The 22,870-nt window shown below is 38.7% G+C and overlaps 1 protein-coding gene across 2 annotated transcripts in view; it reads right to left on the bottom strand.

Annotated features, from left to right (window-relative positions):
- kynu (kynureninase) overlaps positions 1–22,870 on the bottom strand; it is a 179,568-nt gene that overhangs the window by 77,349 nt on the left and 79,349 nt on the right. For both annotated transcript variants that reach the window (XM_028806512.2, XM_028806511.2), the window contains one exon: positions 4,388–4,534. In XM_028806512.2, the coding sequence (XP_028662345.1) occupies positions 4,388–4,534 (147 nt within the window). The remainder of the gene's footprint in view (positions 1–4,387; positions 4,535–22,870) is intronic.

Below are 22,870 nucleotides of genomic sequence, written 5' to 3'. Positions count from 1 at the left end.
CTACCATTCGGTATTACATCTGCCCCAGAGCATTTTCAGGAAAGAATGAAAGTTGTCCTGGAAGAGCTGCCAGACACTGTTTGTCACATGGATAATATTCTGTTTTGGGGCAGAAATGATGAGAAGGTGCACTATGTATTAAAGAGGATCCAGAAGGCTGGCATTACACTAAATATTGAAAAATGTGAGCTAAGCACAGAGGAACAGAGTTCCTAGGTCACATTTTGTCATCAAAAGGGGTATGGTCAGACCCACATAAGAATGCAGCCATTCAGAAAATCAATGTGCCAACCAATGTTAGTGAGCTTAGGAGTTTTCTGGGGATTGTAAATCAGCTGGGAAAATTCATTCTGTGTCTAGCTGAGGATGACAAGCCACCAGGAAATCTGCTCTCTACAAAGAACCAGTGGTGTAATGCCTTTACCCAGCTGAGAAAAGAGCTGTCCTCTCCACCAGCGCTGACATTATATGAGCCTAACAAAGAGCTAAAGTTGTCATCAGATGCAGCTTCATATGGCCTTGAGGCCATCTTACTGGACCAAAGTTCATTGGAGGCCTGTAGTATATGCTTCCCAATCATTGTGTCAGATGGAACACAGGTACCCTGAAGTTGAAAAGAAAGCCTTGGGCATAACCTGGGGATGTGAATGATTTAGAGACTTCCTCATAGGACACACTTTCACATAAAGACAGATCACAAGCCTCTTGTAAGTCTGTTGGGAACACACAGTTTGTAAGAGCCCCCATTGAGGATCTAGAGATTACATTAAGGCTTATGCATTACTCTTACCAAATCAGTCATGTTCCTGGGAAGGCATTGCTAACAGCAGACACAATATCTCATGCACCAAGGAGACATAGTGAGAATATGAGTAAATCAGATAAGGACTTGATGGAAAGTACCAATATTTATGTAGATGCTATAGTGGACAATTTACCAGCCAGTTCAAACTATCTGGATGAACTCTGTGAGCTGATTCAAGCAGACAGCACATGTTCACAGGTGATGAGACTATGTCAGACTGACTGGCCAGACCACAATAGACTTAGCAGCATCATGAAACTGTCCTGGTGAGAGAGGGCATCCCTCACAGTCCACCAGGGTCTCCTGATAAAAGGCTCCAGACTAGTTATACCCTCTGCCTTGTGAAGCATGGTCTTAGAGAAACTGCATGTAGGGCATCAGGGAGACACACAATGCACAGAGAGGGCTAGAGAGATTGTATGGTGACTAGGATTAAGTGAGCAATTAAACGAACTAGTGCATAAATGTAGAGTTTGTGTCAAAGAGTGTGTTATTCCAGCAGAGCCATTAATGCCTAGTGAATTGCCAGAGACCTGGTGCAGACATATTTTTTTACTGAATGGTAACAACTACTTATTAGTGGTAGCTTATTTCTTCCAATTTATAGAAATTGCCAGGCTGGCTCCCACAAGATCAAAAGACGTTGGGGTCCATCTTAAGTCTATCTTTGCCAGATATGGCATTCCTAGAATTTTCTTCTCAGGTAATGGTCCTCAAATTTTCTGGATTTAGCTTTGCTCATTTTTTCATAAGTAGGCCAAATTTGTCTCAGAGTAATGGAGAGGCAGCACCATGTCCAGACAATCAAAAAAAATGCTTTGTAAGGCACAAGATACTTATTTGGCACTCCTTGCATATAGAGCAACACCACTAGCCTGTGGCTATAACCCTGTACAGTTACTAATGGGGTGCAGACTTTGCACTCTGGTGCCTCAGGTTCTTTCCATGTTTGTCCCAGAACTACCGGATTTATCTATTGTAGTCATGAAAGAGAAGAAGAGGAAAGAAGGATGTGGCAAACTTCAACAAGCAACACCACACAAGAAGTCTGTGTTCACTTTGTCCAGAACAGAATTTGTGGGGACTGATACTGAGTCTCGAGGGACTATGATATCAGCACATCATTCTTCACGTTCCTACTTGGTTGAAGGGGCACATGGTACCGTAAGGAGAAACAGAAAAAGTTTTTTGCCAAAATAGCCAAATGAAGTGGGGTGGGCAATGCTGCAGATCCTACAGAAAAAAAATCACACCAGCTTCTTACTTTTCCTCAGTTCAGCCACTACCCACCATCATCAGGGTAAGGAGTGGAAGAGGAGCGATAAAACACAAAGACTGGACTTATAAAAATGTTGAAACATGTCAGTCATGGTGAAAAAAATGTATGCATTTTTGTTTTATTATTGAAATAAGAGAATGCATATCTCTTCATAAGTTTGGAGGTTAAGAAATTGTTAAAATTCTTATTTAAAACTCGAGTAGAAAATTGTTACTGATGTGGCACCTTTGATCTTAAAGGGGGAGATTTGGTGGTATCTATGATGCAAGTTAAGGGGCAGAATGATCCAGAAAGAAAATTAATATTATTTGCATGTAGGCCTGAAGTTCTTTACTTTGTTCTGTTTACCTCGCAGTGGTGAATCCATTAAAATGCTACCATGACAAATGACAGTGGCCTCAGTGAGATATCCAGATTCCAGGTAAAACCAAATGTTTTGTTAGGAAAAGCTTGTTAGGTATTTTACTTTGCAAACTTACTTTAGCTTATTGTTTTCAATTTGACATTAATGTTTCCCAATACACCCTGGCTACAAACAATACTTTTAGAGAGCATAACTTTTCAGTCAGTAGTTTGCGCAATCCATGCACAACCATAGAATCTAAAGACAGAATTATAACTGACATACTTATTTTCAAGATGCTAGAGAAAATCCACGGTACGTACTGAAAATCCTCATGCAGATAATATAGAGAAATGTGAGCACCACACAGACAGTGACTAGACCAGTTTCAAACCCAGTGCCATGGAGCTGTGGGGAAGCAATGATAGATAGATAGATAGATAGATAGATAGATAGATAGATAGATAGATAGATAGATAGATAGATAGATAGATAGATAGATAGATAGATAGATAGGAGGGGCCTGGGCCTTCTAAAATCCACCACAAGCTCCTTGGTTTTGCTGGTGTTCAGTTGTAGGTGGTTTGAGTCACACCATTTAACAAAGTCCTTGATGAGGTTCCTATACTCCTCCTCCTGCCCACTCCTGATGCAGCCCATGATAGCAGTGTCGTCAGTGAACTTTTGCATGTGGCAGGACTCCGAGTTGTATTGGAATTCCGATGTATATAGGCTGAACAGGACCGGAGAAAGTACAGTCACCTGCGGCGCTCCTGTGTTGCTGACCACAATGTCAGACCTGCAGTTCCTGAGACGCACATACTGAGGTCTGTTTGTAAGATAGTCCACGATCCATGCCACTAGGTATGAATCTACTCCCATCTCTGTCAGCATGTCTCTAAGGAGCAGAGGTTGGATGGTGTTGAAGGCGCTAGAGAAGTCTAGAAACATAATTCTTACAGCACCACTGCCTCTGTTCAAGTGGGAGAGTGATTGGTGTAGCATATAGATGATGGCATCCTCCGCTCCCACCTTCTCCTGGTATGCGAACTGCAGAGGGTCGAGGGCATGGCATACCTGTGGCCTCAAGTGGTGAAGCAGCAGCCACTCTATGGTCTTCATCACATGTGACGTCAGAGCAGAAGTCGTTCAGCTCACTAGGACGTGATACCTTTGGGACTGGGGTGATACAAGATGTTTTCCAAAGCCTCTGGACTCTCCCCTGTTCCAGGCTCAGGTTGAAGATGCACTGTAGAGGACTCCCCAGCTCCAGTGCACAGACCTTCAACAGTCGTGGCGATACTCCATCTGGACCTGCTACTTTGCTGGCCCGAAGACTCCTCAGCTCTCTGCTCACCTGCGCTGCTGTAATTGTGGGTGGGGATGTCTCTCCTATGCTGGTATCAGCAGAAGGATGGGTGGAGGTGAGAGTGGGTTAGGGTGGTCAAACCTGTTAAAGAAGTTGTTCATTTGGTTTGCTCTCTTCACGTCTTTCTCGATGGTGGCACCTCGCTTCGAGCTGCAGCCAGTGATGATCTTCATCCCATCCCACACTTCCTTTATGCTGTTATTCTGCAACTTCTGCTCCAGCTTTCTCCTATACTGCTCCTTCTGACTCTGAGTTCCTTCTGCACCCGCTTCTGCTAACCTCAGTACTACCACTTAAACAAAATTTATATAAATAAATGTATATTCTAAACCTATGCTGGCTTACTACAACTATCTTTCAATGCCCCATCAAATTCTAACAAAACCAACTGAATAATTTCATAGCTCTACATATTAAATTAAATTAATTGAATTTTCATTTTGTGTTTCTTAATTGATTACTGTGTTCCATGCAGACCACATCTGATATGTACAAAATAATGTATTGTACCTGTGTCTTTATATCAAAATTTAAGGAAGACAAAAATTAACACATTGCTAAAATAACATGCAAAAAATAAAATGTCTGTACCTTTTTGTGACCTGCTTTGACAATTGTAGGCATATCAAAAAGTTGTCCTGTATAGTACTGTACTCCACTGAACAGAATAACAGCAATCGAATCTCCTTCTCTCTCGATAACGGAAAGGATGTCCTCCATTCTTAGTGTTTCTTCATCCTAATAAACAACATCAAGATGGAACAGTGGTTAAAATTAATGAGAGCACTGGACCCCAGTCCACACCCGAAACAAGCAGACTCTAAGTGTAATGCATACAAGCCAAAAGTGCTGAACGAAGAGTATTTTTATTTAAATAAACAGAACATAACAAAACACAATCCAATCATATGAAATGAACATAGCAAGTACAATGTTATATTGTAAAATCAGTTACTAAGAGTAAAAGAAAAAAGATCATCTAAAAATGAAATTCTCTTTTTAGAGACTTTTCAAAATCAACAAGCAGGGGTCTCAAATTAAAATAAATGCAAGAAACTAAACCTAATCTGCAGTTTCTACTAGTGGCTTTTTAATTTCCTTTTGCAGAAAATCCAAACATTTGGATGCATAGCAATGCACACTGCCATCTTAAATAGGTGTGATGTGATTACTGTTGTGAATCTTATTATTTTTCATTTTTTTTAGTAATTTCACATCATCAGTTTGATTTGTATGGTTTTTGTGTTTACTGGTTTTTGACAGAATTATCATGCTGTTGCCATTTTGGAGCTGCTGGACCACTGTGGGGCATCTGTTGGTGAAGAAAGATTCACGGATCTTGAATTTGCTGATGATACTGTGATCTTCGTGGAGTCAATGGAGGCTCTGATCAGGGCAGTCAAGAGACTGAGCGAGGAGTCTGAGTGTCTGGGCTTGCAAGTGTCCTGGATAAAAACCAAGATCCAGGCTTTTAATGACCTTTTAGGCACAGCCATCAGCAGTGTGTCTGTTTGCAGAGAGAGTGTCAACCTTGTCAAGAGGTTTACTTACCTTGGCAGTGACATTCCTGTCTCTGGTGACTCTTCCTATGAAGTCAGTAGACAGATTGGAAGATCATGGGGGGTCATGAGGTCTCTGGAAAGGGGTGTGTGGCGCTCCCGATATCTATGCAAAAGGACGAAAGTCCATGTCTTTAGAGTCCTGTTGCTTCCTGTCTTGCTATATGGCTGCGAGACATGGACGCTATCCAGTGACCTGAGATGAAGACTGGACTTCTTTGGTACTGTGTCTCTCCGGAAAATCCTTGGGTACCGTTGGTTTGACTTTGTGTCGAATGAGCGGTTGCTCATGGAGTCCCGAATGAGGCACATTACCTGCATTGTGAGGAAGCTTCAGTTATGGCACTACGGCCATGTGGTGTGTTCCTCCGAGGGTGATCCAGCTCATAAGATCCTCATTGTTGGGGACCCGAGTGGCAGGATCAGGCCAAGGGGTCGCCCACATAGCATGGCAGATAGAGGATCACTTTCGGAGGCTGGGACTGAACTGTGTGTCTGCCTGGGGGGTTGCAAACTGGGATCCCGAGTTGCTTCGTCATGTAGTGGGTGCAGCAATGCACTGTACTAGTGCATGCTCCCCAACTTGACTTGCCATTTTGGTGAGGTCATAATTTCATTTTGGTGAGCCACTGTTTTGGTCATGTGACCCTGATCTTGTGATGTGTGACATCACCATTGCATGTATATGTAAAGATGGTGGCACAGCCTGTGGTTATCCTTGTTTTTGGGATTTTCAAAACAAATCTTTGCTGGGTGTGCTCACTTTACTTAGTTTAAAGCAATACTCCAAAAATAGTATATATTTTTTAACATGTTACTTACCCCATGTCATTTGTGGAGGTGGCCAAGAAAAAAACTTGTATCTCATGTTTTTGTGGAGAAAGGAAATAATAATCTTTCTGATAGAACAGGACCTGATAATAACCACTTCTGGACAATGAAAAAAATTTGAAAACCATCCATTAAAAATGAAAATAAAAATGTCATGTTACTTGTGTCACATAACAGCACAAATCATAAAAAGAAAACTAAAGGATCATGGGAAAGACATTTTGAGTTGAATACATTACTCTTAACCAGTGAATGAGGGAAAAGGTCTTCACTCCAAAAAAATCTTTCTCATGAAGTTTTGTTTCCTGTTTATATTATGCATTGTTTTTTCCAGAAGTAACTAGCAAAAAAACACATTTTGAACATACAACATCCACATAACTGACATGTGGATTATGCAACCAAGCAACATATGTTTTTTTTTTTCTTCTTTTTTCCAAAAATAAATTCTTGGCCACCACTATAAACTACATGGAGCAAGTAACTGATCAAAATAAAATCTAATTTTTGAGTGGAGTATTCCTTTGCAAATTCTTTCTTGGTTAGATTGGCTGCTGAAGTTCTCATCAGGGTTTTGACTTTGACTTCTTTCTTTAATCTCCAAAAACTACTTACAGTAGTGACCTTTATCTCTTTTAAACTATTTATTTCTCCCATTCTTTAGCTCTTTCAATATCCCGGTTAAAATATTAACAATGATCTTGGGATAGACTCTTTCTGTTCCTAACAATGACATCATATGTTATGCACAAGTGACCAGCAATGAGGCATTACTATAAACAATATGGAGTCACAGGTGCTTAAACACTTCAATATGGCATCGCCCATTAAAACAAAATGGATACTGGTTAGTGGCATAAAATAAAACTATAACAACAATAATAACAGCTACATAATACAATATCTAAAACTATGATCACAACCTTAAATCTTAGTGCATGTTTTGGACAGCAATTATAAATCCTACACCCAACAGCTTGACCTTCTCATAAAATGCATAAACTGATATGGGATAGTGATAATCCCGGAGAAGAGGCGAACCTCTTGCGTTCAGACCACCACTACATTTTCTCAGTTAGACAATTTTTATTTAATTTTCTCTTCCACTGATAAAATAGCTTTAAAATGCAATGCATACTTACTGCTTTGTGTTTGTGAGCATTTTGTGTTGTACATTTTTAATTGGACAATATAAAACTTGTTATCAGATACTTTTCAACATGAGACTAAGCAAAATTTGCCACTAATTTATTTATCTTATGTCTTGCCATTGTCTTTTCACAGAATACAGATCTAAGTCCCATATGATTATGTCAATAGATTTTTCTCTTGTCATGTAAATCTGATAGACAGCTGACCGATGAGCACAATGATTTTGTTAATCAAATGTTGTTTCTGAGAGAAGGTAAAAGAGAGATTCATGCAGAAGCTGTAGATCTTTTGTCAACTAAAACAATACATTGAGGTTAGAGCTTTCATTGAGAATTCTTGGCAATTTTATAAGCAGCATGCAGATCTATGATACTCTGCCACTCTTTCAAATAACTTTGATATACTAAAATATGCAATTAGGAAAACATATGGTGAGGACTCCATCTGATTAGCTTCCAGTGATAAATAATTACGTATGAGGCATAGTGTGAAAACAAGAACAGCTTTCAGTTTGATAATGCTTATTAGATTATTAAACCTTTTCGTCCTGTAATTAAGGACAAGATGGTTAAAATGAATTGATTCAAGACTTAAGTTAAACATGTGTGCTTTATGTGTAAAAGTGAAAGAACCCCCTAGAAGCAGCTTCTGAAAACTCCTAACATATTCTCACATCCTGTGAAGAGAGTTGTAGGTAATGATTCAAGTTTCTTTCTTTCTGAAAGATATTCAGCCTATATTTGGTGTAGCCCTATGATACTCCTTCACATTATTTAAAAACTGCTTGTTTGAATTTAAAGCAAGATGGCTTATTGCATAGCTGTTTCTGCATTTAAGGCTTTCAGAAAAGACCACAATGATGATAAAATTCTGCAGACAGCTTTTGAGCTTCATCTCCTATCACGCACTGTCTTACTGTCTTTATATAGGATATAGATATATACAGGTAAAATTCCATTACAACGAATATCTTTACAACGAAATTTTCATTACAACAAAGTATTTTTATGGTCCTGACAGTTTCCCTATATGACACGAGTCTATAGAAATCTTGTTACTCGAAGTACAGTACATTCAGCAGATACTTTTATTACAACGAAGTGACCCTGAAATGCTTGAATGAATCATCCACAGAGCAATTAGTTCTGTGGTCGCAGCTCAGTTATGCACAACGATCCCCAAACAGAAACATTGTAAAAAGACAAATTCTTTCTTCAAACTTTCCTCGTACTGTTTTTTTTTTCTGTTTTTGTTTTTGGTGATTTTCAGTGATACCTTTTGCTTATTGCTCGTCAACATTTGAAAAACATCCATTGGAATTTAACTTACTGTCACCCTCCTATAGAAACGGCAGACACGAAAAAACTATAACAGTTGTAAGAATAGCGCCTTCTGGCACCCGACCCAGCACAGACTCACACGGAGGCACGTATAAAACAAATATTTATTTTTCTTCACTTGTGGGGCACGTCTTCCCCATGAACCCCACAGGCAATACACAGTCCCAAACAACACACAAAGTAACACAAGCACTTCTCTTTCTGACAACACCACTCCTCCCAGGCAACCTTGTCCTCCTCCACCTGACTCTGGCCGCTGAGTGGTGATCGCTGGCTGCCTTTATTGGGTACCCGGAAGTACTCCTGGTGTTTGATTGCCGACATCCGGCTGCACTTCCGGGTGTGGCGACACCAATGCCCAAAAGGGGCCAGCAGCTCCTGCTGCAGCACACCCTGGCGGCGCCTGCAGAACCCAACAGGGCTGCACAGAACAACAACCCCCATGAAGCCCTGGGGGAGTCCGAGGCACCACTGCAACCCAGGGAGGCTGCCATCTAGCGTCCTGGGGGAGATACTGGGTTTCCCAACCTTGCCCCCCTGGTATATATGGTGAAGGGGCATCCCGGCCAGGCATGGGCCCCGGAGGCCACCCCAGATCCCAACAGGGCTGTGGAGGACTCCATCTCCCATGGAGCCCTGTGGGAAACTGAGGCACCATCGTCAGCCAGGGAAGATGTCACCAAGCATCCCAGGGGAGGTACTGAGTAGTCCATGGTTGCTCTCCCAGAACATATGTTGAAGGGGCGTCCCAGCCGGTCATAGGACCCGGCCGTCAGCCACACAGTTCATATTAGGAAAAAAAAAATGTACATTTTTGCAGTTCTCAATTGCTGCAAAAAGAAAAAAGACCTTGCCAGTAAATTCGGAATTTCTCCATCAACGCTGTCAACTTTCTTGAAAGACTGAGCAAAAAAGAAGAAAAATCTCGGGTTGCAAATGTATGCATACTGCTGCATTTGAAGATGCTGAAAAAGCTGTTTTTATGTGGTTCAGTGATGCTCATTCAAGAAACATTCCTATTAATGCAGCACTTTTTCAAGAAAATGTGAGGTTTCTAAACTCTCTTGGGACCTCCCCAAACTGAACAACATGCCGAAGAGCGTCCCGAAGTGCGATCATGTTCATCTGTGGAAGACTGTTTATCCACTGCGGGGCAACAGCAGGCTCACAGTTCTGCTGCGGCTCTTCACTGAAGCAAACAGAAAAGATCTCAATGGGTGATGCTAGGAACATTGTAAATGCAGGGAACAGGATTACTTGGCCACTAACCTGACCACAACCCTGTCTGACTGCTGTGTCTGTGTATAGGGGAGTGGCAGATCCCGCTACAATAAATAACCATGCTGTTATGTTTCAAGCTGAATAAAGCTGGTTTTGCTAAAGTACTGAGACTCAGCCTCGTGTTTTGGGGTGTAAGACAGGTACTTATAGCGCGACCACAATCTTTTAGGATTCGCTTCTGTGGCGTTTCACTGCATACAATATGAAGAAGAAGAAAAGGATGATTCGGCTTTTGATTGATACCTGTGCTGCCCACAACATGCTTCCGCATTTAGATAATGTTCACGTCAAATTCCTCCCACCCAATTGCACAGCAGTGCGATCGATAGATAGATAGATAGATAGATAGATAGATAGATAGATAGATAGATAGATAGATAGATAGATAGATAGATAGATAGATAGATAGATAGATAGATAGATAGATAGATAGTGCCTTTCACATCTATCGATCTATCTATCTATCTATCTATCTATCTATCTACATAGTAGATTGATAGATATTTTGTATGATAAATACAAACACACACACTATGATATGAACACACACCAGAATGATAAGGAATGAAAATTTCTGATTTAGCAGTCACAGTCCCAGTGATGCATTATGCAGGTATATTGCTGTTGGTATAAAGGAGCCCCAGGCGCATTTCTTGATGCACTTCTGCTGAATAATTGGTTGGATCAAAGTCCTCAGTGTTAGTGTGTCAGAGAGAAAATGTGTAGCATTGTTCATAACAGCACTCAGTTTTGCTTTACTTCTCTCCTTCTCTACTAATTCCAGGGGGTCCAGAGTGTGTCCCATAACTAAGCCAGTTCTTTAAAAGAGTTTGTTGATTCATTGAGGCTGTCTTGAAGTGATGTTACTGGCCCAGCACACCACAGCGTAGAAAATTGCACTGGTCATAACAGAGTTATAGAAGATATAAACGATGTCTCTGTCTACATTAATGAAATGCAGTCTCCTAAGAAAAAGCAGCATTCTCTACCCTTTCTTATATAGTTCTTCCATGTTATGAGACCTGCGGTGGGTTGGCACCCTGCCCGGGATTGGTTCCTGCCTTGTGCCCTGTGTTGGCTGGGATTGGCTCCAGCAGACCCCCGTGACCCTATGTTCGGATTCAGCAGGTTGGAAAATGGATGGATGGATGTTATGAGACAAGTCTAATCTGTTTTCAGAATTCCAAGTCAGAACGGATTAATTTATTACAGAAAGTGCTAATTTCCAAAATAATGATTGGCTCATGTTTTTCAGTTTCTTCAAGTCATAGAAAAACAAGAAGCATAAAATAAAGTAAACAGAGATCTGTGACTCCCTTTAAGATCTATAATATTTTAAAATAAACGTTTTTAAACAATAAGTTAATAATTTTTCCAGTTAATGAATTAATTTCATAATCCTGGTGTGCCTTAATAAGAAATTGTGCTTTTAAGTGAAGATTTTTTTTTAATAAACTTTAAAAAGTTCCATGCCTGTTCTTGTGGTTCAAAGTGAGGTCTGGGGGGTGCCAGTGCAAATGTAAAAGGTGTCAATTTCAGAAAGCATGCTTTCCACACTTCTGAAGTATGTACGAGAACAAAAGGAAAATTGGAAGTAATATATTTTAGCACTGATTCTACAGTATTTCTCTTGGATGAAGGATAAGTTTCTGTTCAGCTGTCTGCTCAGTGGCAGCATCATGGATGTAGAATTCCATCCATTATCCAACCCGCTACAGTATATCCTAACTACAGGGTCACGGGGGTCTGCTGGAGCCAATCCCAGCCATCACAGGGTGCAAGGCAGGAAACAAACCCCGGGCAGGACGCCAGCCCACCACAGGGCGCACACCCACACAACAAGTACACACTAGGGACAATTTAGAATCGCCAATGCACCTAACCTGCATGTCTTTGGACTGTGGGAGGAAACCGGACTACCCGGAGGAAACCCACGCAGACACAGGGAGAACATGCAAACTCCACACAGGGAGGACCCGGGAAGCGAACTCGGGTCTCCTAACTGCAAGGCAGATGTAGAATTCATATAAATGAAATAAAGTAGCAGAAAACCATGTAAATGTCTAGAGTTGTTTAGCACAGTGAAAACAAAGCCTTCTGTTATTAGCCTTGGAAATGTTGCTTGCTACTAAACAGAATACTTTGTAGCTCATATGTTGGGAGTCACACTAGCACAGATCTTATTTCCTGGGTTTGAATCCAATTTTTATATGGAGATTGTACCTTCCACACAAGTGAATGTAGGGTTTCCTCCCACATCCCGAAAAACATGCCAGTTAAATGAATTTGAAATTCCAAACGAGTGAAAGTTGTTTGTGTGCGCAGCTCGAGATAAGGTTACAACTTAAATCCAGAGAAAAATCTTAGCCTAAACCAGGGCTCAGTAATCCCAAAGCCAGACAGAAACATTATGAATTAAAAATTATGCACATGTTGACACCCATATTTCATATAATACAAATAAATAAAATGAATATAAATAGAGCCATGCATGTCTTTATAGCTTAGGTGACCGCTAACAAGGCCACTAAAATAATGAAGTTGATGCTGACTGCAGAAGCTTATTCCAGCCACTTAAAAAAAAATTGCATAATTTTGATAAATTTATGCATTTTTTTCACAATACCACAATGTTGCCGCCTTTATCATCTTGCATGCACATGCTTTGGTTGTCTGATGACTGTTATTGAGCGACAAATTAAGCATACATGTAGCTTTCGATGAAGTGACAAGAAGTTAACAAAAGTTATTGGTATACATTTAGTTTTAATAAAGTTAAAGTAGAGTAGGTTTAGTCCAGATGTTTTAGCACTTATTTGATTGATTAGAATGAGTGACTGTGCTTAACTCTATATGAATGCCTACTTTGGCACTATATACTAGAAATGTGTCAGGAATACCTTTTAATTAAGAAAATAGATTTAATCCTTCATATACTGTAGCGTCAGGTAACATCCTACCCCTTTTTCCATCTCCAATCTGAGCCCCTAAAGGTTCAAGGTATGCACAGTAGCTGATGTGCCTCCAGAGCTCACTGTTTCAAAATATTTTTTTTGTGCAAATAACTGTATTAAAACCAAAAAGAGAGTTTATTTAAGTTTCCGTTACTGGATTTGCACTCAGCAAACTCTTTCCTGATTGACTGTGCAATACCTGTAGTGCCCTGCAGAGGACCAGCATACAGATGACTGTTTTTTTCCTGTCTTTCACCCAATGCTGTTGTGATAATCACCGTCTCTCTATGATAGTAAACTGCATGTATTTAACTTTACCCCACACTTGCAGAATTAAACATATTCTTATAACTGTTCAGTTATTGTTACTATATTATGTACTTGCTTAATGTTGTCCTCACTAGCTGTTACTAGATGGCCGGAGCAGGTGAATGCGCAATGTTATTACCCAAAACCAAGCAGGTGGTGACTTTGTGATATAATGCAATATTTTTGCAATATAATGCATTTTTTTTTTGGGCAGCATAAATAAGCTAGTCGGCATTTAGATACCAAAACAAACATTAGATAATGTAAAACTGCACAAAGACTGATGTGTGATGATGTTGGTGGGTTAAGACCACACATATACTGAACTAAACAGTAGAAAAGTTTAACTTGATGAGTGAGGGACTTGAGTCGCTGCAGCAAGAGTAATAAAAAACAAACAATTCGCAGTCCTAGGCTGTCATCTTAGATTTTACATTTTTCACAAAACAGTAATTTTCTTTCAGTTTATTCTTACAATGTAAAACACTCGGATTAAAACATATATGCATATAAAAAATATTATGAAGAAATTGTATTGGTGGAGCAAATGTGTCTGGCATGGGCAATTGCAGGACTAGCGAAACAAATTACAGGAATCTATGCTCCAGAGAGACAGGTAAGGACATGAAGAAAATAGCCAGACTTCCTTTAAAAAGGCAGAATCTCCAAATGTTTTTTATCCTAAAATGACATTGATGTGCAGTTTTACAATTTACATGCAATTTAAAGATGCAGATCAATACTAGTGAACATTATTGGCTTAAAAAGTGCTGTATTTGGCATGTTCTAGGCTTTTTTCAGATTTGCATCAATGCCCTGTAGACGTTATTTTAAACCAGAAAAACGGGTATGGTATTTTTTAAATATATAAAAAATTCTTAAATTAAGAATACATTTTCAGATGAAAGCTAATGTATTCCATGACTGTGAAAAAGCATCTTCAACTTGAAAAATACCAAATTTTAACTAAGCCAACATTCATTTTTATTGGAATGTATTTTTTAACTAGAAACCTCTGGGCAGGTTTTAGAGAAAGCCATGTAGTTTAAATTTACAATGTAGCATCAAACTATGTTAAAATGTTTAATATATGAATGTATAATTAGTACAAAATATGAAGAAGAAAGAATACTGCAAAGAAATGACTAATCCATCCTCTTCTTCGCTTTTCTAACACAGTGTTGCAGGGAGCTTGTGCCCATCTGAATAGGATAGGGCGCCAGGTGGGAACCAGTCTATTATGGCTCATTAGTAAAGCACATTACACAATCACCTACACTGATCATGTTTAAGATCACTAATTAAGGCAATCTGTGCAATTGAGTAATATAGTGGGAAATCCACAATATCCAGAGGAAAACTCACACAAACACAGAGAATCAGTGAAATTTGAACATTGGCAGTGCCAGGAATAGCATCTGAACTGAAAAGATTGGGATTCTAGGACTGGGGTTAGTACTGCTGCCTTACAACTGCAGAGCCCAGATTCATTCCCGACACTTTCTCCCCAAGTCCAGATGGGCATTCTCTGAGTACTTTATTTTTTGCTTCTCATTCCAAATGCATGATTGTTATGTTGACTTCTAATGGTCCATTATTCTCATGCATACTAACAACTTAATGTTATATGTGACACAGTGATGTCTTGTCCTGAGTTACTCCCCAGCATGTGACTAAAGATCCTAACACAGCCTTGAGCTTTCTGGTTAAATATGCATGCCCAGAATATAGACAACTGGATAGATGAATATTTGCAAAACCAAGTGATCTAATGGGCATGCACTAATCCCACAGGCTAAGGGAATGAAACCTTTTAGTCTTGAACAAATTCATATTACTTTAAGGAATATACACAGTTGATTCATTTCAGAAGAATTCTTACTGTTTAATAGTGAATCATGTATTCAAGAGCATTGGGCAAAATTAAGGACAAGTTCAATCAAAATGGAATCCAGAAGCAACATTTCACAAGACGAATCCTAGGAATTCTGAATAAACTCCTAGGTGGTTAAAGCTGAAACCTGGACAAGCTGTAATGTTATCTGAATGAGCTATTGTGATTATTTGGTGATTCATAAAGTTTTCAGACCCCTTTACTTTTTCACAATTTGTTTTGCTGTCATGTCCTAAAATCATTTAAATTAAAGTTTCCCCACATCAAGCATTACTCAATACACAAGAATGACAAATCAGAAACAGAGTATTTGAAAATTCTGCAAATGTATTAAAATTTGTGATGAGAAATGTCCTTGGTGATGTGCGATTTTTAAATAAATATGGAACACTCAGGCCTCATAGTGGCGCAGGTGTGCTAGGTAGTCTAGTGGAGTGGATCCGGAGATTGATGTGGTATTCAGAATCAGAACTTCTAAGATTCTTCTTATAAAACTTGGCTTCCTGGATTGAATTTTGAAAGTACTTGCCCTTAATTTCTGCTAGTGCAAAGGGGTCTGAATACTTTCTGAATCCACTGTGGCTAGCCAAACAAGTTGGATGTAATATACTAATCGAGTACAAATTTTGATCAAATTATATTTTCGGAAACAATTAATTGTACCTGCACCTCCACCACATGCTGGCATACAGCAACACTCTGTGCTATTTTTGAGTAGGCTAGTCTTGGTGGTAGTTGTACCACATTCAGAAAAATTCTCGTCTGTGTGAGAGTATTTCACCCAAAAATCTGGGAAAATGGTTGTTCATTGTGTACAAAACAAGATGGTGTTTCACAACGGCCGCATGAACACCTAAAGAGGAAGTATAACAGTGGACAAGCCAGCAATACAGTAAGTAACCCACTTACTCTTATTTAGTTGTTCAATGATGGTTCTTATATTGCGGTTTTGCTGACTAACTTGAGAAATTCATGCTAATGATTAACATTGGGACAAAAGTTAGAGCCATGGTATTACTTCTGACAGAACAGATAAACGGCTTGCGAAGTGCTCTTGTCATTTGCCGTTATTGTTACTGACGAGTGAACTGAAGTAAAATATGTTCAAGTACATATGCTAGCTAAATATGATAACAACAAAAACATTTATTCATATAGCACATTTTCATACAAATAATGCAGCTCAAAGTGATATTGTAGTATGTTAAATGCACTTGTTAATTTTATTTTAAACAGAGATGCATTTTCACCCTTTGCCAGGGCCGGCAACTACTTATCAAAATTGAGCCTCAACAACAATCTATATATTAAATATTGGTCAGCTTTATAAAGTATTTTTCTAAAGTCAATAAACTGTAAATAAATCGCATTCAATAAGCAATCAGGCTGGATGTATTTTTTTAATCCATAGCAGTTGACACAGTTGAAACAGAATTTGTGGCACAGTAAAATACAGTTAGCTTTCTGCTCACAATGGAGCTGCTGCTAGAAAGTGATCTCTTTCCAAAAGCCAACAATTTCCACTGCAGTTTAGATTGCCAACCATGCAGAATATGCAGCCCAGCAAAATCCTGGTTTTAATGTTTAAAAGGGTACACATGTCTTTAGTATAAAGGTTCTGGGCTCTTCCGACATTCTCTCTTAAATCGGTGCTGACAGCCTGGTGACTGTCCCACTGCCCTCATCTTGCCAGAAAGGAGAACCCTGGAAGAGTTATAGTGGATGCTAAATATGAAGTGTTTTGAGTGTAAAGGTTTTCTCCCACTTCACTTCACCTCCTGTGTCAGAAGTAATTTGAAAGTAATTTTATAAGCAGAATTTTTCTGAGTCATTTGGGTGTTGCTCAGAACCTTTTGCACTTTATTTTTGATGGATTATCAACACACACTTTCTCAATTGATTAAGATATCTATTAGGTTGCTTTTGAAGAAGTAAAAAATTGACTATGAACAAATGGACTTACATACAGTACATATTGTCAGTCCTGCTTATCACCATTTTCCTTTTTTTTTTTATAAATAATAAATGTTTAAATGTGGTGATGGCAATATCAAGTAACATCCATACATCCATTATCCAACCCGCTATATCCTAACACAGGGTCACGGGGGTCTGCTGGAGCCAATCCCAGCCAACACAGAGCACAAGGTAGGAAACAAACCCCGGGCAGAGCGCCAGCCCACAGCAGTATCAAGTATCAGGAATTAAAAAAAAAATGCTCATTGGTCAGCCATTGTACCTTTCATAACAAAGCATGAAAATCTACCAAAGTCGGCAGTCCAAACAATAACTGTTACAGAAAATTTTAAAGTGCAGTATAATAATTTAATAATTTGCGGCTGCAAAAGTATAGAATATTGGTGTTAAGTCAGTCTACTCTTCAAGAGATAAGAGCTGCCTGTCCCCTCCAATATGATTTTTTATACTTTTCAAACATGATTAAACTGCTGTATGCTATTTTCATGATATCTATGAATAACAGCTACCCCAATTTAAGATGGATTCTGTTAAAAATACAAGTAACATGAGTATTAGAAGCCTAATTGGCATTGTTTCATGTTGTACTTCTGACATCATCTTATGTTAATAAGTCCATTATTAATGAAAACCATCTTTTTTTTACATTTAGGCTTTTTGACATAAATATTTTATGATTAACATCGTCTTGTTTGTCTTCTTGTTGGAGTTATTTTACTGTTTTTTTTTAATGATGACATTTTCAGATTCTATTCAGTATTTAAATACAGCGCACATCCATGTGCCTACTTGAATTCCATCTATCCATTATCCAACCCGCTGGAGCCAATCCCAGCCAACACAGGGCGCAAGGCAGGAAACAAACCCCGGGTAGGGCGCCAGGGCACCGCAGGACACACACACACACCCAGCACACACTAGGGACAATTTAGAATCGCCAATCCACCTAACCTGCATGTCTTTGGACTGTGGGAGGAAACCGGAGTACCCGGAGGAAACCCACGCAGACACAGGGAGAACATGCAAACTCCACGCAGGGAGGACCCGGGAAGCGAACCCAGGTCTCCTAACTGCGAGGCACTACTTGAATTATTTGGTGAAAATAAATTGTTAGATTAACTGACAAAATAGTGTAGAATAGATTAATCCTTATCAAAGTAACTATTTGTGGCAGCCCTAATCATAGATCCAGGAAACACGATGTGCACACAGCCAGCCACCTCATGACATGACAAAGGTTTGTTACAAAAGGCAGAAAAACTGAATATCCTTCAGCCTTCCCTGTTGTAAAATACCTGAGGTCCACATATTATTAGTGATTCAGTTTCAGGTCTCTCTTACAGAAACGAAAAGTATATTTCCAGCTATATATTTGTTGTACCCACTTTCAAATATAATCTTATATCTGTCTTCAGAAAAAAATATTATTATTTATTATGTGCCTTACATACTATAAGTGAAAGAAACAAGTGTGTATACGCCTAAGTGGACTTGATAAAATACATAAAACATAACTGATTCTTTGGGGTTATTTTGGTTCCATTTCAGTACAAGCAAAATGTGCACAGTGCTTTACTTAGCCAGACATGCTAGCACAGCAATCTGTTTATTCAGTCTCCGAAGGCAGGGATTGGCATGTTTAATCCTGCAGAGCATTGGACATCTCTGGTTTTCATTTCGGCTGGAAAGCCTCATCCCAGTTGTTCTAGTTATTTGTTCAGCTGGAAATACTGAATACTTGTAACAGATAATCAAAATATGTTTGGCCCTACCGAAGTGTTAAAGGCATCCATTGAATCAAATAATTAAATCAATTAAATGACTGAAAGGTTGAGTGGAATGGAATTCAAGAGACCTCATTGCCCCAAGAAGAAAAACAAAAATTTTTTTATTGCTGCTGTAAGGATATTGAAGGTCATGTCTTTGCTACAGCTGTAAATATAAAACATAATAATTTTAATAACAGGTGGATTTGACAAACAAACAAAAAAAATTGTTTAATAATTGAGAAAGCTTTTCACAAATAAGTTGATAATGCTTGGAATACAGAAAAATTAGAGTTATTAAGCCTTGCTCCCAGAGAGCCATAGTGACTTTTTTTTTATATTTTCTGTCTTCAAGCAAGCTTTTAATTGGAGGTTAATCTAACTTTGCTTGAGCAGGCTTCCTGTTGCCCTGTTTTTGAGCTTACATACTGTACTACGTTTACACTCTTTTCATCACACAGATCTGAATCCTTTCACAATCCACTACATCCATTAAACAGTGTCATCTCCAGACAGAGGAGCAGTTTCAGCGACAGACTGCTGTCACTGTCCTGCTCCACTGACAGACTGAGAAGATCATTCCTCCCCCAAACTACAGTATGCGACTCTTCAATTCCACCAGAGGGGGTAAACGTTGAACATTATTCAAGTTATTGTCTGTTTTTTACCTGCATTTTTTATTACTCTTTAATTTAATATTTTTTGCTGCTGGAGTATGTGAATTTCCCCCTGGGATTAATAAAGTATCTATCTATCTATCTATCTATCTATCTATCTATCTATCTATCTATCTATCTATCTATCTATCTATCTATCTATCTATCTATCTATCTATCTATCTATCTATCTATCTATCTATCTAATAAATCCTGTTGCACACTTAGTCTTGTTTAACTCGCCCTGTCCACTTACAATGACCACAGAGATATTACTATTTTGAAACTTAGTAGATGCTACTTTTAGGAGCTGGTGGCTTCAGACATATTTATTACATTTTATTTTTTTTTGAAATTTTTCAAAAGTTCAGATCTTTTCAAATTTACATAGGTAAATAAAACAAATGTAGGAGGCAGAGACTTTTAGCTACAGGGCACCCAAACTCTGGAATGATCTGCCAGTCAATGTTAGAGAAGGGGCATTGGTGTCGGTGTTTAAATTAGAGATGCAGATGTATTATTTTAGCATTATATAATCATGCTAAAATTGCTGGCAAAGTTATTTCATTTTACTCTCTCATATGGATTAATTTCCATTACAGTTTCGTTTTTTCTAGTTTCTATCTCTACTTAGTGTTAATGGCGGCACATTATCTGCCTTGAAGTGAATGTGTTGTGGCCTGTTTTTAGAATTCTTCTAACCACATAAAATTGCTCTCATTTGTCTACAGAAAGGAGGACAGTTGTAATTAGGACTTTAAATCACCAATTATATACTGCATGTATATAAACCGTGGGCCGATAGTTATAGTGCTATCGGTTAATTGGATGTATCAAAAGTAACTAAGGACTTCCTGTACACTATGTGTTTATATTGTATATAATATATATATTTTTTTACTGGGGTTAATATTATTAGTTCACTGGAACTCCTTGATATTTAATATGCTACATAAAATTGTCCTTCTGTAAACATTCCTGCCATAGATTAATTTGCTCTTTTCCTATTGAGTGACCTTGGCTTTTTTGATAGTCATTGGAAAACACAATTTTATAGGAAGCTGTATTTTTTTTTAATTCCAACAGGTAATTAATGAAAATAAAAAGAATTTTGGGTATAAATATAATTTTCCCTGTAGCACATTCTGTAAAAATAGTCGCTTTAGTCAAGCTTGAATGTGACACTTTGATTTTTAATTTTATACCGTGACAAAGTTTTGGAGGAATCAAAATTTATATATACTGAATCGTGACTTTAACTTGTCACATGCAGCATTAACGTTTACAGGCTGCACATTTACGTAGACTATGCCGTTATTTGAATGTTATAAGCATTGTACAGCAAAGAACAACACTGATATTATATAGAAACTGATATTAGCTCTTAGGTTCTCTAATCTAGCAATTGTTTCTAGCTTGTATTTTGATCTGAGCTCTTCACTTGTGATGATCAGTTTTGTACCCTCGTGCTGCAACACTTGTCCCCAAACAATCTCCCAAACTGATTTTTACCCGATTATGTTGACCAATTTTTTAAGCTGCTTTGGATAAAAGTGTCTGCTGAGCAAGTAATTGTAAACGTTATTATCAAAAAAAAAAAACTGGTTGGATAATTTCTTCTTTTAATAACATCAACAAATTTCAATAAAATCCTTCAAAGCATTTTTAGACTTTGAGATATTATATATATATATATATATATATATATATACTGTATATATACTGCAGTGTGCTGGCACCCTGCCCAGGGTTTGTTTCCTGCCTTGCGCCTTGTGTTGGCTGGGATTGCTCCAGCAGACCCCCGTGACCCTGTAGTCAGCATATAGTGGGTTGGATAATGGATGGATGGATATATATATATATATATATATATATATATATATATATATATATATATACAGTATACAGTAATCCATCCTCCATCGCGGGGGTTGCGTTCCAGAGCCACCCGCGAAATAAGAAAATCCGCGAATGTAGAAACCATATGTTTATATGGTTATTTTTATATTGTCATGCTTGGGTCACAGATTTGCGCAGAAACACAGGAGGTTGTAGAGAGACAGGACCGTTATTCAAACACTGCAAACAAACATTTGTCTCTTTTTCAAAAGTTTAAACTGTGCTCCATGACAAGACAGAGATGACAGTTCTGTCTCACAATTAAAAGAATGCAAACATATCTTCCTTTTCAAAGGAGTGCGCGTCAGGAGAGACAGAGAGAGAGAGAACAAAGCAAGCAGTCAAAAATCAATAGGGCTGTTTGGCTTTTAAGTATGCGAAGCACCGCCGGTACAAAGCTGTTGAAGGCGGCAGCTCACACCCCCTCCGTCAGGAGCAGGGAGAGAGAGAGAGAAAAACAAAACAGTGAAAAATCAATACGTGCCCTTTGAGCTTTTAAGTATGTGAAGCACCGTGCAGCATGTCGCTTCACGAAGCAGCTGCACACAGAAGGTAGCAACGTGAAGATAATCTTTCAGCATTTTTAGACGAGCGTCCGTATCGTCTAGGTGTGCGAACAGCCCCCCTGCTCACACCCCCTACGTCAGGATCAGAGAAAGTCAGCACAAGAGAGACAGAGAAAAGTAAGTTGGGTAGCTTCTCAGCCATTTGCCAATAGCGTCCCTTGTATGAAATCAACTGGGCAAACCAACTGAGGAAGCATGTACCAGAAATTAAAAGACCCATTGTCCTCAGAAATCCGCGAACCAGCAAAAAATCCGCGATATATATTTAAATATGCTTACATATAAAATCCGCGATAGAGTGAAGCCGCGAAAGGCGAAGCGCGATATAGCGAGGGATCACTGTATATGTATGTGCAATTAAAATCAATATGGTCACTTATTTATTGCCATGATTTAGCAGGCTTCACGGTCTAATCTGACCCAGGGCTTCACCTGTTCCAAAGACTTCCCTTCGGCAAACGTTTTTGTGCAGTGAAAGCTAAAACAACACATCACCTAAAACAGATTTTTTTCTAAATGCAGTTACTTTACTAATCAGATCTGAGCTTCTTCTCAGTGTCTGTGTATACCTGCACACTAGACTGCCTGGACATTTTAATCCTACTATCTATTGTTGTATTGCCCGTGTCTGCTGCTTCACATTTTATCATGTTAGATTTTATCTTCTTATATTTATCTTTTGTATTTTGTGTTTTCATTGTATGTTGCACCAATACTATCAAGGCAAATTCCTAGTACACATTAGTGTACCTGGCCAATAAAGTAATTTCTGATTCTAATTTTCTTAGTAGCTACATGGGTATTAAATTGTGAATCTGAATTCCCACTCCACTGGTGGTCTTACCCTACTTTGAGTGAAAGACTTGGTCCACCCTATGACTTTTCATGTT

This window comes from Erpetoichthys calabaricus, chromosome 8 (genome assembly GCF_900747795.2).
Source record: "Erpetoichthys calabaricus chromosome 8, fErpCal1.3, whole genome shotgun sequence".
NCBI lineage: Eukaryota > Metazoa > Chordata > Cladistia > Polypteriformes > Polypteridae > Erpetoichthys > Erpetoichthys calabaricus.
Note: the sequence above shows the minus strand (reverse complement) of the source record. Positions and strands in the feature narration are given on the sequence as shown.